At 36.1% G+C, this 13,774-nt stretch overlaps 1 protein-coding gene across 1 annotated transcript in view; it reads left to right on the top strand.

Moving 5' to 3' along the window:
• The window catches only part of LOC130908082 (potassium channel subfamily K member 2-like), a 35,642-nt gene extending 31,521 nt beyond the window's left edge, over positions 1-4,121 (top strand). The window contains exon 7 of the mRNA XM_057823702.1: positions 562-4,121. Within this exon, the coding sequence (XP_057679685.1) occupies positions 562-912 (351 nt within the window). The 3' untranslated portion in view covers positions 913-4,121. The remainder of the gene's footprint in view (positions 1-561) is intronic.
• Positions 4,122-13,774: the final 9,653 nt, after the last annotated feature.

Raw genomic sequence — 13,774 nt, 5'->3', positions numbered from 1 at the left:
TGGACGTCTCGCCACGTTAAAAAAAAAAAAAAAACCAAGGCAAGCAACGAAGGGGTTGAGAATACAAACTGTCGAATGGCAGCGAGTCAATATCTGCAACCTGCCTAGGATCGGTTTAAAGACATTGCTGATTAGCTGGAATTAGATGCGGGTACGACGTCAGGAACTCATCCCACAGCATCCCCCCATATTTCGCTCAGGAAACTCGTCTATAAAATGTGACGGAAATGTTTTTTATGCTAATATAAACCATGCTGTCTGTAGGTTTGTTTTGCTTCCCATACTAAGTGAAAGTCAACCTTCCACTGAGCAAACAAGTTTCTTCTTCCATTAGATTGAAGACTAACAGGTGAATTGGGGCAAACCACTCCAATAACTGGTCTAAAAGAGGGCCCTTCATTGAACCCCTTAGATTTTTTTACCGAACCCCAATGGTTCCATAGAACCCAGATTAAGAACCATTGCCCTAAAATGTCAATAATTTGGCTCCAAAATACTATTTCATTCAACTATCGCCGTCAATGGCAGCCGCTGAGTTAACTATTCAATTCACTGTCGTAGGTGGGCGAGTTCCGAGCTCACGCCGCCGAATGGACGGCCAACGTGTCCGCCGAATTCAAAGAGACCCGCCGGCGTCTGAGCGTGGACATCTACGACCGCTTCCAGCGTGCCGCGTCCATCAAACGCAAACTGTCGTCGGAGCTGGGCATCGGCACCTCGGCCAGTCAGGAAATGACACCGGGTAAACGGACACTGTCGGCCAACCTGGGAGAGGACCGTGAGGTTTACGCCAACTTGACTCTGTCGCTCACGCCGGGCACCCTGACCCGGAACGGAAGTCTTTTCCTCAACGGGCTAAGTCCGGATTTTGCAGACAGAATGGAGGTTGCGGTGGTTGAAAACACCAAATGAGTTCCACGTTCAACATGACCCTCGTCGATGTGTTCTCATGGGAGTTTAGTTAGAAACTGTCCAAAAAGAAAATCCCCAACCGATTAATTCCATAGACTTCATAATGATATTGACGGGGCGCGGTGCCGATTAATAGGGGGCCTGCATGGTTGGCGTGGCCGTCAAAGCTGACCGAGCGGAATCACAGACAAAGAGCTTTTTTTGTTGAAAATTCTTGTGAATAAATGCTTAAATCCCTGAATTCTTTATAGATATGGATGCAAAACAGTCTCGGTTCATGGTTAAAAGCAACAACAACAAAAAAAACATGCATCCTGCATTTATTTTACGAAAATATGTCGAAGTACGATCCTAGTCTGTTAGTCAATGTGGCGGCTGCCATATGTAAACAGAGCTTTTCCGGTGAAAATTCTTGTGAATAAATGCTTAAATCCCTGAATTCTTTATAGATCTGAAAGCAAAACAGTCTCGATTCTTGGTTCAAAGCCAAAAAAAAGTGCAGTTAGCATTTATTTTACGTATTTATGTCAAAGTACAATGCTAATCTGTAGTCAATGTGGCAACCGCCATATGTAAACAGAGCTTTTCTGGTAAAAATACTTGCTTATAAATGCTTAAATACCTGAATCCCTGATATGGACGTAAAAGAGTCTCGATTCTTGGTTAAAAGCAAAAAATTGTGCAGTTAACATTTATTATACGTAAATATGTCAAAGTACAATGCTAGTCTGTAAGTGAATGTAGCTAGCGGCCACCTGATGTAAACAGAGCTTTTCCGATGAAAATTCTTGCAAATAAATGCTTAAATCCTTGAAGTCTTTACAGATATGGAAGCAAAACAATCTCGATTCTTGGTTAAAAGCAAAAAAAAAAAAAATGCAGTTAGCATTTATTAAACACAAATAATTCAAAGTACATTGCTAGTCTGTTAGTCAATATAGCGGCCGCCATATGTAAACAGAACTTTTCCGGTGAAAGTTCTTCTGAATAAATGCTTAAATCCCCGAATTCTTTATAGATATGGACGTAAAACAGTCTCCATTCTTGTTTAAAATAAAAAATTTTAAAAAAGAATCATGCAGTTAGCATTTATTTTATGTAAATAATTCAAAGTACAATGCTAATCTGTTAGTGAATGTAGCTAGCGGCTGCCTGATGTAAACAGAGCTTTTCCGATGAAAATTCTGAATTCTTTACACGTATGGACGGAAAACAGTCTCGATTCTTATTTAAAAGCAAAAAAAAACATGCAGTTATCATTTATTTTACATTAAATCATTCGAGTTACTTTGCTAGTCTGTTCGTCAATATAGCGGCCGCCATATGTAAACAGAGCTTTTCCGGTGAAAATTTTTGCAAATAAATGCTTAAATCTCTCAATTCCCTATAGATATGGACGTAAAACAGTGTTGATTCTTGGTTAAAAGCAGAAAAAAAACCTTGCAGTTAGCATTTATTTTACGGATATATATGTCGAAGTACAATGCTAGTCTGTAGTCAATGTGGCAGCCGCCATATGTAAACAAAGCTTTTCTGGTGAAAATACTTGTGAATAAATGCTCAAATCCCTGAATCCCTGATATGGATGTAAAACAGTCTCGATTCTTGCTTAAAAGCAAAAAATTGTGCAGTCAACATATATTATACATAAATATGTCGAAGTACGATGCCAATCTGTTAGTCAAAGCGGCGGCCGCCATATGTAAACAGAGATTTTTACGTTGAAAATTCTTGTGAAAAAACGAAAAATATAATATCGTCAAACAAATCACTGCTGAGACAATCCTTGCTGTTTGAATGCGCTACAGCTTTCGTACTTTTTCAACCTAAATCCGGCGTTGGATCGCTGCATGTGTCGCTCCGACCGACTGCGAATAACTTGGCGCAGTGAAGGCCGAATCTGATCCGTCAATATCATTATGAAGTCTATGCTCATTCATTGCCCGCGGTTTTAGAATGTTTCACAGAATCAAGCACCGAACATGCCAAATGAAAATGTAGACTCTCTTCTGTCAGTTGAAAAAAAAAATGTTTGACCATAGGTTTAGCTCAAAATGGGGGTCTGGATTGATCAATAAAAAATTGTAACTATCTCATAATCGATATCAGCACAAACGATTGACATCTTCACCAAGGTCATAAACTACTAAATTCTGATGAGAACACACTTAAAATGGAGTCCAGGAAAAAATAGACTGTATCAAATGCATGATGCAAAAGCTCATGAATAACTAAACGCATCCGTAAATCCAGAACGCAATAGATGGAATTGTGCTCATCTACTATCAATTTACCCCACGAGGTCCAAAACATCTGCATCAGATAAAAGCGGATACTCGACACATCACCCCACAATTAAGGAATGTCTTTTCTTCTCATCGTTTTTCTACACCACCACACATCTATGCCTTGTATGTTTCCACACAGTTTGCCCCCGCGCTCACCAGATGAAGATGAATGTTGACGGGGTTGTTGTTTTTTTAATATATATATATTCCTGGATGAGTGACAGGCGGCGCTTCACCCCTAAGGAATCGCCCACGTGTGCCTTACTGGAAAGCCCACAAGTCAACATGCATGAAAGACAAGACAGTAGAAACGCAGTGTATGTTAAGAGTCTTATTTTTATTCCTGTTGCCACTGTGTCAAGAAATGAGAGACTATTTTATCTTGGAGAAAATGAAATGTTCTCCAAAATGCGCTCACTTCAAGCTGCTTGTTTGTGACTCCCTGCTGAACACTCACAAGTGTCAAATATGTTGTTATTTTTAAATATTATATATTTAATTTTGGCATGCTAAAAATGATTATTCAGGATTAAGTTGAGCTTTACTTCAATCTTGGACTCAACGACAAAGATATTAGTTGCATTACTTGGACATCGTGCAACAGATTGTTTCTGGTGTGCACCAGATAGTTTCTAGTGTGTACCACGTAGTTTCTAGTGCGCACCACATCCTATCTGGTGCGCACCGGATGGTATGTTACTAAATCCTGTATTATCATATTTAGCACGTCGAAACTGCTGGTGTCTGACGTGCACCTATAGAAAGGAACTTTCTAGGTCTCACCAAATAGTTTCTAGTGCACACCAGATACTTTTTTTGGTGGGCACCAAATAGTTTTCTGGTGCGCACTAGATTGTTTTGTAGTGTGCACCACATACTATCTTGTGCAGACCAGATTGTTTCTCGTGTGCACTACATAGTTTCTAGTGTGCACCACATAGTATGCGCACCAGAAACAATGTGGTGCGCACCAAATAGTGTGTGGTGCGCACGAGAAACAATGTAGTGCGCACCAGAATGTGTGTGGTGCACACCAGATCGTTTCTAGTGCGCACCACACACTAGCTGGTGCGCACCAGATAGTTTTTAGTGCGCACCACACTCTATCTGGTGCGCATTAGATAGTTTCTGGTGCGCACTGGGTATTTTGTAGTGCGCCTCACACCATCTGGTCCGCACCAGATAGTTTTTAGTGCACACCACATACTATCTGGTGCGATAGTTTGTAGTCCACACAACATGCTATCTGGGGCACACCAGATAGTTTCTAGTGCGCACCACACACTATCTTGTGCACCCCAGATAGTTTCTAGTGCGCAACGCACAGTATTTGGTTCGCTCCAGATAGTTTTGTACTCCGGACCAAACACTATCTGGAGCGCAGCAGATAGTTTTTACAGCACAACACATACTATTTGGTGTGATAGTTTGTTGTGCACACCACATGCTATCTTGGGCACACCAGATAGTTTCTATTGCAAACCAGATAGTTTTGTACTTCGCACCACACACTATCTGGTGCGCAGCAGATAGTTTTTAGTGCACCCCAGATAGTTTCTATTGCGCACCGCACAGTATTTGGTTCGCACTAGATAGTTTTGTACTCCCGACCAAACACTAACTGGTGCGCACCAGATAGTTTTTAGTGTGCACCACACTATCTGGTGCGCACCGTGTAGTTTGTAGTGCGCACTACACACCACATGGTGCACACCAGATATATTTTAGTGCGCACCTCACACTATCTGGTGCGCACCGTGTAGTTTGTAGTGTGCACCACACACCATCTGGTGTGCAGCAGATAGTTTTTAGTGCGCACCACATCCTATCTGGTGCGATAGTTTGTAGTGCACACCCCATGCTATCTGAGGCACACCAGATAGTTTTTAGTGCGCACCACACACTACCTTATGCGCACCGTGTAGTTTGTAGTGCGCACCACACACCATCTGGTGTGCAGCAGATTGTTTTTAGTGCGCACCACATCCTATCTGGTGCGATAGTTTGTAGTGCACACCCCATGCTATCTGAGGCACACCAGATAGTTTTTAGTGCGCACCACACACTATCTTATGCGCACCGTGTAGTTTGTAGTGCGCACCACACACCATCTGGGGCACACCAGATAGTTTTTAGTGCGCACCACACACTATCTGGTGCGCACCGTTTAGTTTGTAGTGCGCACCACACACCATCTGGTGTGCAGCATATAGTTTTTAGTGTGCAACATATACTATCTGGTGCGACAGTTTGTAGTGCACACCCCATGCTATCTGGGCCGCACCAGACAGTTTTGTACTCCGCATCACACAATATCTGGTGCGCAGCACCACCATCTGGTGTGCACTAGGTAGTTTTTAGAGCGCAAAACATACGATCGGGTGCTGGTGCGCACTACATACTATCTGATGCGCACCAGATAGTTTTTAGTGCGCACCTCACACTATCTGGTGCGCACCGTGTAGTTTGTAGTGCGCACCACACACCATCTGGTGTGCAGCAGATAGTTTTTAGTACGCACCACATACTCTCTGGTGCGATAGTTTGTAGTGCACACCCCATGCTATCTGGGGCACACCAGGTAGTTTCTAGTGCGCACCACACACCATCTGGTGTGCAGCAGATTGTTTTTAGTGCGCACCACATACTATCTGGTGCGATAGTTTGTAGTGCACACCCCATGCTATCTGGGGCACACCAGATAGTTTTTAGTGCGCACCACACACTATCTGGTGCGCACCGTTTAGTTTGTAGTGCGCACCACACACCATCTGGTGTGCAGCAGATAGTTTTTAGTGTGCAACATATACTATCTGGTGCGATAGTTTGTAGTGCACACCCCATGCTATCTGGGGTGCACCAGATAGTTTTGTACTCCGCATCACACACTATCTGGTGCGCAGCACCACCATCTGGTGTGCACTAGGTAGTTTTTAGAGCGCAAAACATACTATCGGGTGCTGGTGCGCACTACATACCATCTGATGCGCACCAGATAGTTTTTAGTGCGCACCACACACTATCTGGTGCGCACCGTGTAGTTTGTAGTGCGCACCACACACCATCTGGTTTGCAGCAGATAGTTTTTAGTACGCACCACATACTCTCTGGTGCGATAAGTTGTAGTGCACACCCCATGCTATCTGGGGCACACCAGGTAGTTTCTAGTGCGCACCACACAATACCTGGTGCGCACCAGATAGTTTTTAGTGCGCAACACATACTATCAGGTGCGCACTAGCGCACCGGAGAGTTTCTAGTGCACACCACATACTATTTGTTGCGCACCAGATTCTTTCTGATGCGCAGAGATAGTTTCTAGTGTGCACCACATACTATATGGTGCACACCAGATGGTTTAAATTAATTTTATTTCTGTCAATATCCCTTTAGGGGCTCCATACACAAGCCATGAAAATTGTGTTACAACAATTCTGTCTCATTGTGATTTCCAGTTTTCCGTGTAAGATTGTACGAGGCGTTCAAGTGTCTTACGGTTTCGTGTGCTGTACACTTTTTCGGGAGCATTACAACATTCATTGTGTCTTAACAAAAACGGACAAAAATATTGGTGGACGGTGCAAGATTTTTCAAGTGTTGCATGCACGTTTAAATGTTATCCAACTGTGCTCGTGTGTCAGAAAGCTCATCATTCGCACTTTTTGAGCGTTTTAAATAAAATCTTTTATATGTAAAACACGTTTTTTTGGGTTGTTGTTCTTTTTTCTGTAACACGTCTACAAGCTGAGAAAAGTGCTTACATCACACACCAGGAGAGAAAGTGAGGGCGTATGTGTGAGGTCACAAGTGTGTATTTTTGTGTCCATATGTCCTGTTTATGCAACACTCATGTTTGTCTTCGAAATGCCCTAAATATGTCATTGCTTTTTAAATTTACCTGTACGAACATCCGGTGCTAAAAGCAACACTTGCACTTTTGTGTTTTGCCTGGAGAAAAGATTTGAAGACTGGCAACTCAGGGAAAGCTGTCATTTTCAACAGAGTGATACGTTTCAGTTGCTGTCATATTTTGGATGACTGCATTCAGCAAAACAAAACAAAGCAATTTATTTTGGGTCAACTGTTAATGAGAAATGTTGACGTTATCGCGTTGAAATGCGAAATTTAGCATGTTATAATGTTAACCGTATTATGTTATAACATTGAATTTGTTGTTACAACGTTGAAAAATGAATATTGTCGCATAAAAACATGAAAATTGTCATGTTAAAAAGTTAAACTTATGTCAAATAGAAGTTCGCGCGTTAAAATGCGACATTTTGCATGTTATAATGTTAAACTTACGATGTTATAACGTTAAATTAACATGTTATAATTAGGGTTGTTCCGATCATGTTTTTGTGCTCCCGATCCAATCCCGATCGTTTTAGTTTGAGTATCTGCCGATCCCGATATTTCCCGATCCGATTGCTTTTTTTTTGCTCTCGATTCAATTCCAATCATTCCCGATAATTTTTCCAGATCATATACATTTTGGCAATGCATTAAGAAAAAAATGAATAAAACTCGGACGAATATATACATTCAACATACAGTACACAAGTATTGTATTTGTTTATTATGACAATAAATCCTCAAGATGGCATTTACATTATTAACATTCTTTCTGTGAGAGGGATCCACGGATAGAAAGACTTGTGACTTTGTATATTGTGACTAAATATTGCCATCTAGTGTATTTGTTGAGCTTTCAGTAAATGATACTGTAGCCATTTAACTGTTCTGCCCAAATGCATGATGGGAAGTGCAACCATGACTGTGCGTAGTGGTACCAATTGATATATCTTCTCTGCGTTGGGAAATAACATAAGGTGTTAAGAAAAAGATTAATTACTACCTTTGTTCCCCACATTGCTTCCCATGATATTTCTAATCGTAGGGAGAGGGATTGTAAGGCTTTAGCCAATTAAAAAAAAGGCTCCAAAGGCTGCCAAAATTCACTCTACTTATTTTACGCTGCCTTTTATCTCTCTATAAAGGTAAGACGGCGCCATTATGGTTTGAGCCCGACAATGCGTGAGTGGGTCGTGCAGCGCATATATTAATTGCGTTAAATATTTTAACGTGATACATTAAAAAAAAATCATTACCGCCATTATCGGGATAAATTGGATAACCCTACCTGAAGCCTAAACTAAAGACTCTGGATGAGTGTAACATATTATGTTTGTAACGTTAAATACAATTGGAAAACGATTTAATTAAAAAATATATATATTAAAAAAAGGTATGGCTGATATTCTTTTGCCGATTCCGATACTTTGAAAATGTTGTGATCGGACCCGATCGATCGGGATCGGCATCCCGATCGATCGGGACATCTCTAGTTATAAAGTTAAACAATGAATGTTGTCGTGTTAAAACGTGAAAATTGTCATGTTAAAATGCAAAATTTAGCATGTCATTATGTTAAACTTATCATGTTATAGTGTTAAATTTATTACGTTAAAAGTAATAATGATCACAATAACATATTTGTTATTTTTCTAAAATGCCAACTTTTCCATCTTATAATGTTAAACTCACCGTGTTATAACGTTAAATATATCAAGTTGAAAGTAAATTATCGAGTCAGCGTATTTGTTAGCCCTTTAAAATGCTAACTTTAGCATGTTATTATGTTAAAGTTATCATGTTATGACATTAAATTTATCACGTTAAATGTGAAAATCATCACGTTAACATATTTGGTAGCCCTTTAAAATGTGAACTTCAGCATGTAGCATGAATTTGTCATGTAACGTTTCACTTATTACGTTAAAACGTTAATTTATCAAGTTAATACCACAATCTTTATCATGCTATAATGTTTGATTTATGAGGTTAAACGTGAAACGTTTGGTAAAATAAGGACGTTATCAGGTTAAAAGAGGAACTTAAGCTTATTATAATATTGACTTGATCACATTTAAAGAGAATCATGTTAAAACTAGGGCTGTCAAACGATTAAAATTTTGAATCGAGTTAATCACAGCTTAAAAATTAATTAATCGTAATCAATCGCAATTCAAACCACCTATAAAATATGCCATATTTTTCTATAAATTATTGCTGGAATGGAAAGATAAGACACAAGACGGTTATATACATTCAACATACTGTACATAAGTACTGTATTTGTTTATTATAACAATAAACCAACAAGATGGCATTAACATTATTAACATTCTGTTAAAGCGATCCATGGATAGAAAGACTTGTAGTTCTTAAAAGATAAATGTTAGTACAAGTTATAGAAATTTTATATTAAAATCCCTCTTAATGTTTTCGTTTTAATAATTTTTTTTTTTTTAAATGTTCGAACAAAAAATAAACTAGTAGCTTGCCATTGTTGATGTCAATAATTACACAATGCTCATGGATGGTGCTGAAACCCATAAAATCAGTTGCACCCAAGCGCCAGCAGAGGGCAAAAAAACAAGTAACAAATGGACATGACACTGTCATTTTAATCTTTTTGAGCGGGGCATGTGCGTTAATTGCGTCAAATATTTTAACGTGATTAATTTTTAAAATTGATTACCGGCCGTTAACGCGATAATTTTGACAGCCCTAGTTAAAACATCACGGAAACGTATTGCTGTCACACAAAACAAAACAAAAAACTAATCCAGGTTTTTACATGACAATATAAAGTTAAAACGTAAAACATGATATCTATGTAAAAATGAGATATCATGTAAAAACGGGATAACTACCAAGTAAAACCGTGATACTATTATGTAAATATGTTATAGCTATCATGTAAAAACGTGATACTAGAATGTAAAAACAGGATGATAATGTAAAAACGTGATATTATGTTAAAATCTAAATATTGTGTAAACACGTGATAAAAATAAATAATAAAAACATGATATCATGTACGTAAAAATGTGATCCCCATCATGAAAAATGTGATACAATCACGTAAAAACCTGATAATTATAATGTGAAAACGTAATGACTATCAAGTAAAAACATGAAACTATCATATAAAAACGTCATAACTATCATGTAAAAACGTCGTAATTATCCTGTCAAAACTTGATAAAATCACGTAAAAACCTGTTAAATATTATGTAAAAGATAATTATGTAAAAATGTGATACGATCAGGTAAAAATCTTGATAATTATCATGTAATACGTGATAACTATCATGTAAAAACATGATACAATCACGTAAAAAGCTGTTGAATTTCATGTAAAAAGATGAAAATTATGCAAAAATGTGATAACCATCATGTAAAAACGTCATAATTATCATGTAAATACGTGATAAAATCAAGTAAACCCCAGTTAAAAATCATGTAAAAGATGATAATTATGTAAAAACGTGAAACAATCAGGTAAAAACTTGATAATTATCATGTAAAAACGTGATAAACGTCATGTAAAAACGTGATACGAGCATTAAAAAACCTGTTAAATATAATGTAAAAAGACGATAATAATGTAAAAATGTGATAACTATCATGTAAAAACATGAAACGATCATGTCAAAATGCAATAATTATCATGTAAAAACGTGATAAGTTGATAACTATCATGTAAAAACGTGATACTAGAATGTAAAAACGGGATAATAGTGTAAAAACGTGATATTATGTTAAAACCTAAATATCATGGAAACACGTGACAAAAATAAATAATAAAAACATGATATCATGTACGTAAAAATGTGATCCCCATCATGAAAAATGTGATACAATCACGTAAAAACCTGATAATTATAATGTAAAAACGTGATAACTATCAAGTAAAAACATCAACTATCATATAAAAACGTCATAACTATCATGTAAAAACGTAATTATCATGTCAAAACTTATGTCAAAAACTAAATATAATGTAAAAAGATGATAATAATGTAAAAATGTTGATAACTATCATGTAAAAACATGAAACGATCATGTCAAAATGTGATAATTATCATGCAAAAACGTGATAAGTCGATAACTCTCATGTAAAAACATGAAACGATCATGTACTATCATAAAAAACGTAATAATTATCATGTAAAAAGGTGATAATTATCATATAAAAACGTGATATCATGTAAACACTTGACACCGGACCTTTTTTTTAAATTCTTTTTTTTAAACATTTATCACATTGTGAAATGTGATTTGTTTTTTTAATTAATATTGAAAATAAACACAGATTTTTTTCCCCCTTGTAATTTGTGTTTCGAACCTAATTTGATTATTGTTTTCACTGCACTGACATAACAGTCCCACTGTTTTAGTGCAGTTGTAGCCAAACTCGGAATGGAAACGAAAGCATGTTGAAAACAGGCCCTTATTGGAAATGACCTTTAAAAAAGCCAACTCTCCGATCCCTAAACGTCTCGTTTAAACTCTGACCTTTGACTAATTCTCAGTGTCACGGGCAGAAATGAGAAAATATGAGGAGACCTCCTACAACCCTAGAGGATGAATGACAGCTTGACCTTTTACTGCCAGGACACTGGCTGAATGGCGATGACATCTGCCCGCTAACATCTTCCTCTCCCCTTGAAAAGCATTCAAGTACTCATACGATTTAGTCATTCACTGACAGCGCTAGACGTCCAATTCATTTGGAGTGGGAGGGTGGCAGCGAATGAACGTTCGTTCATTCGCTGCCACCCTCCCACTTCAAATGGATTGGACGTCTACTCATAATAAACTCATTGTTTTTCTTACCAAATTGAGAAAAAAGCTTAATTTAAGCCTGTTGTCTGGAAAAGAACATCTCGAGCCAAAGTTAATCAATGTGTTTTTAATCACAGGATGTCTTCAAACAAGCATTCTGTTCAAATAAGATCGCCATAGCAACCACTTCTTCTGATAAGCCGACGTGTTAATTTAACCTTATCTATGTGTTTGCACTGATTCGGCGAAATGAGGCTTCGCTGTGCCGTGAGGAACAATGATACCTTATTTAGACGCGTGTATAAATGACTTTCCCTCCAGGGATTAGGGTAGAAGAGAAAAATAAATGGCAAGAAATTATATTGCTATTAATTATAATTGAACTGGAGTCATTGACATTAAAACTAGCCAAGAAGTTACTTATTTATTATTAGAATTAATAGTAGAAAATTAAATGTCCATTTGGAAAAAAAAAAAAAAAACAAGTAACAATGATGGGTTTTTTTGTTGTTGTTTTTTTATTGTTGAAAACAATAATTAATTTTTTTTTTTTTTAATTATCGAATTAAAATAAGTATCAAATTAAAAGTTTGAAATAAAAAAAATGAAAATTTTGATATACACTTAATCATATTAAAATGAATAAAATTAGTGTTGAAATCAATAACATTTTTTAAAATAATTAAATTAATAAACAATTTTAAACTGAAAAATAAAAAAATGTCTACATTTAATTACACTTTAATAACAACTTACATCAAATTTAAAATTAAAATAAATATCAAAACATCAAATCCAGAAACGACATTCAAAATTTTCGTTTAAAAAAAAAAAAAACCTATTTAAAAAAAAAAACTCCAAAAATGCAATCAAAATGAAAAAAAATGCAATCAAAATGAAAATACAAAAATTCCAGTATAACAATGATGTACTTTTTTAAATTATTGTTGAAAACAATAATATAAAAAGATATATATTTTTTTAATTATCAAATTAAAATAAGTATCAAATTCAAAGTTTGAAATGAAAAAAAAATTAAAATTAAAATATACAAAAAATACAAAAGATATATATATTTTTATATATACTTAATTATATTAATAATAATAATAATAAAATCAATAAAATTAGTGGTGAATTCAATAACCACATTAAAAAAAATTAAATTAAAAAGCAATTTTAAAGTGAAAAACTAAAAAAGTTTTACATTTACACTGATAAAAACTAAGACAAAATTTAAAAATGAAAAAATGATAATAAAACACAAAATAAATATCAAAACATCAAATCCAGAAAAGACATTCAAAATTTTCGTTTTAAAAAAAAAAACTTGAAAAAAAAAAATCTAAAATGCAATCAAAATGTAAATACAAAAATTAATTAAATTTAAATTTAACCTTTTAAAAGCTAAATTCAATTATTACTATTCTTAATATTATTATTATAGGCTATAGTAAAGTCTTTTTTTTTTTTTAATATGGGGGGGGGGACAAACGCACATGTGGATTCTGGCTTACAAGTCCCCAAAGGTGATGTGCTGTTTTTTCTTTTTTCAGATATAAAAGAATAATAGAATGTATATTTTTATTAAGGAATTAGTATTTTAATACAATATTTATAAACTCAAAATTAAATAAAAACAAGTAAAAACAGAAATGCTCTGATTATGGACCCCAAAAAATCCACCTAATGCTAACGCGAATATAAATGAATGCTAACGCTACAAGTTCCATTTAGTGTGTGATGATCACTTAGCACAGACCTTCTTAAAAAAATCTTAAATAGCATTATTATGTGAATTAGAATCATATTTTGACACAATTCGACTATATACAACAATTTGGCAAAGCGCAGATGACGAGAAATTAGTCTTTTAATCTGCCGTTTGGACCTGCATGTCAGTATAGCTCTAGCGTTCCCAGCGGGATGATGACGTC

This window comes from Corythoichthys intestinalis, chromosome 19 (assembly GCF_030265065.1).
Source record: "Corythoichthys intestinalis isolate RoL2023-P3 chromosome 19, ASM3026506v1, whole genome shotgun sequence".
In the NCBI taxonomy this organism is placed as follows: domain Eukaryota; kingdom Metazoa; phylum Chordata; class Actinopteri; order Syngnathiformes; family Syngnathidae; genus Corythoichthys; species Corythoichthys intestinalis.
This window is presented reverse-complemented; position numbering and strand designations above follow the sequence as displayed.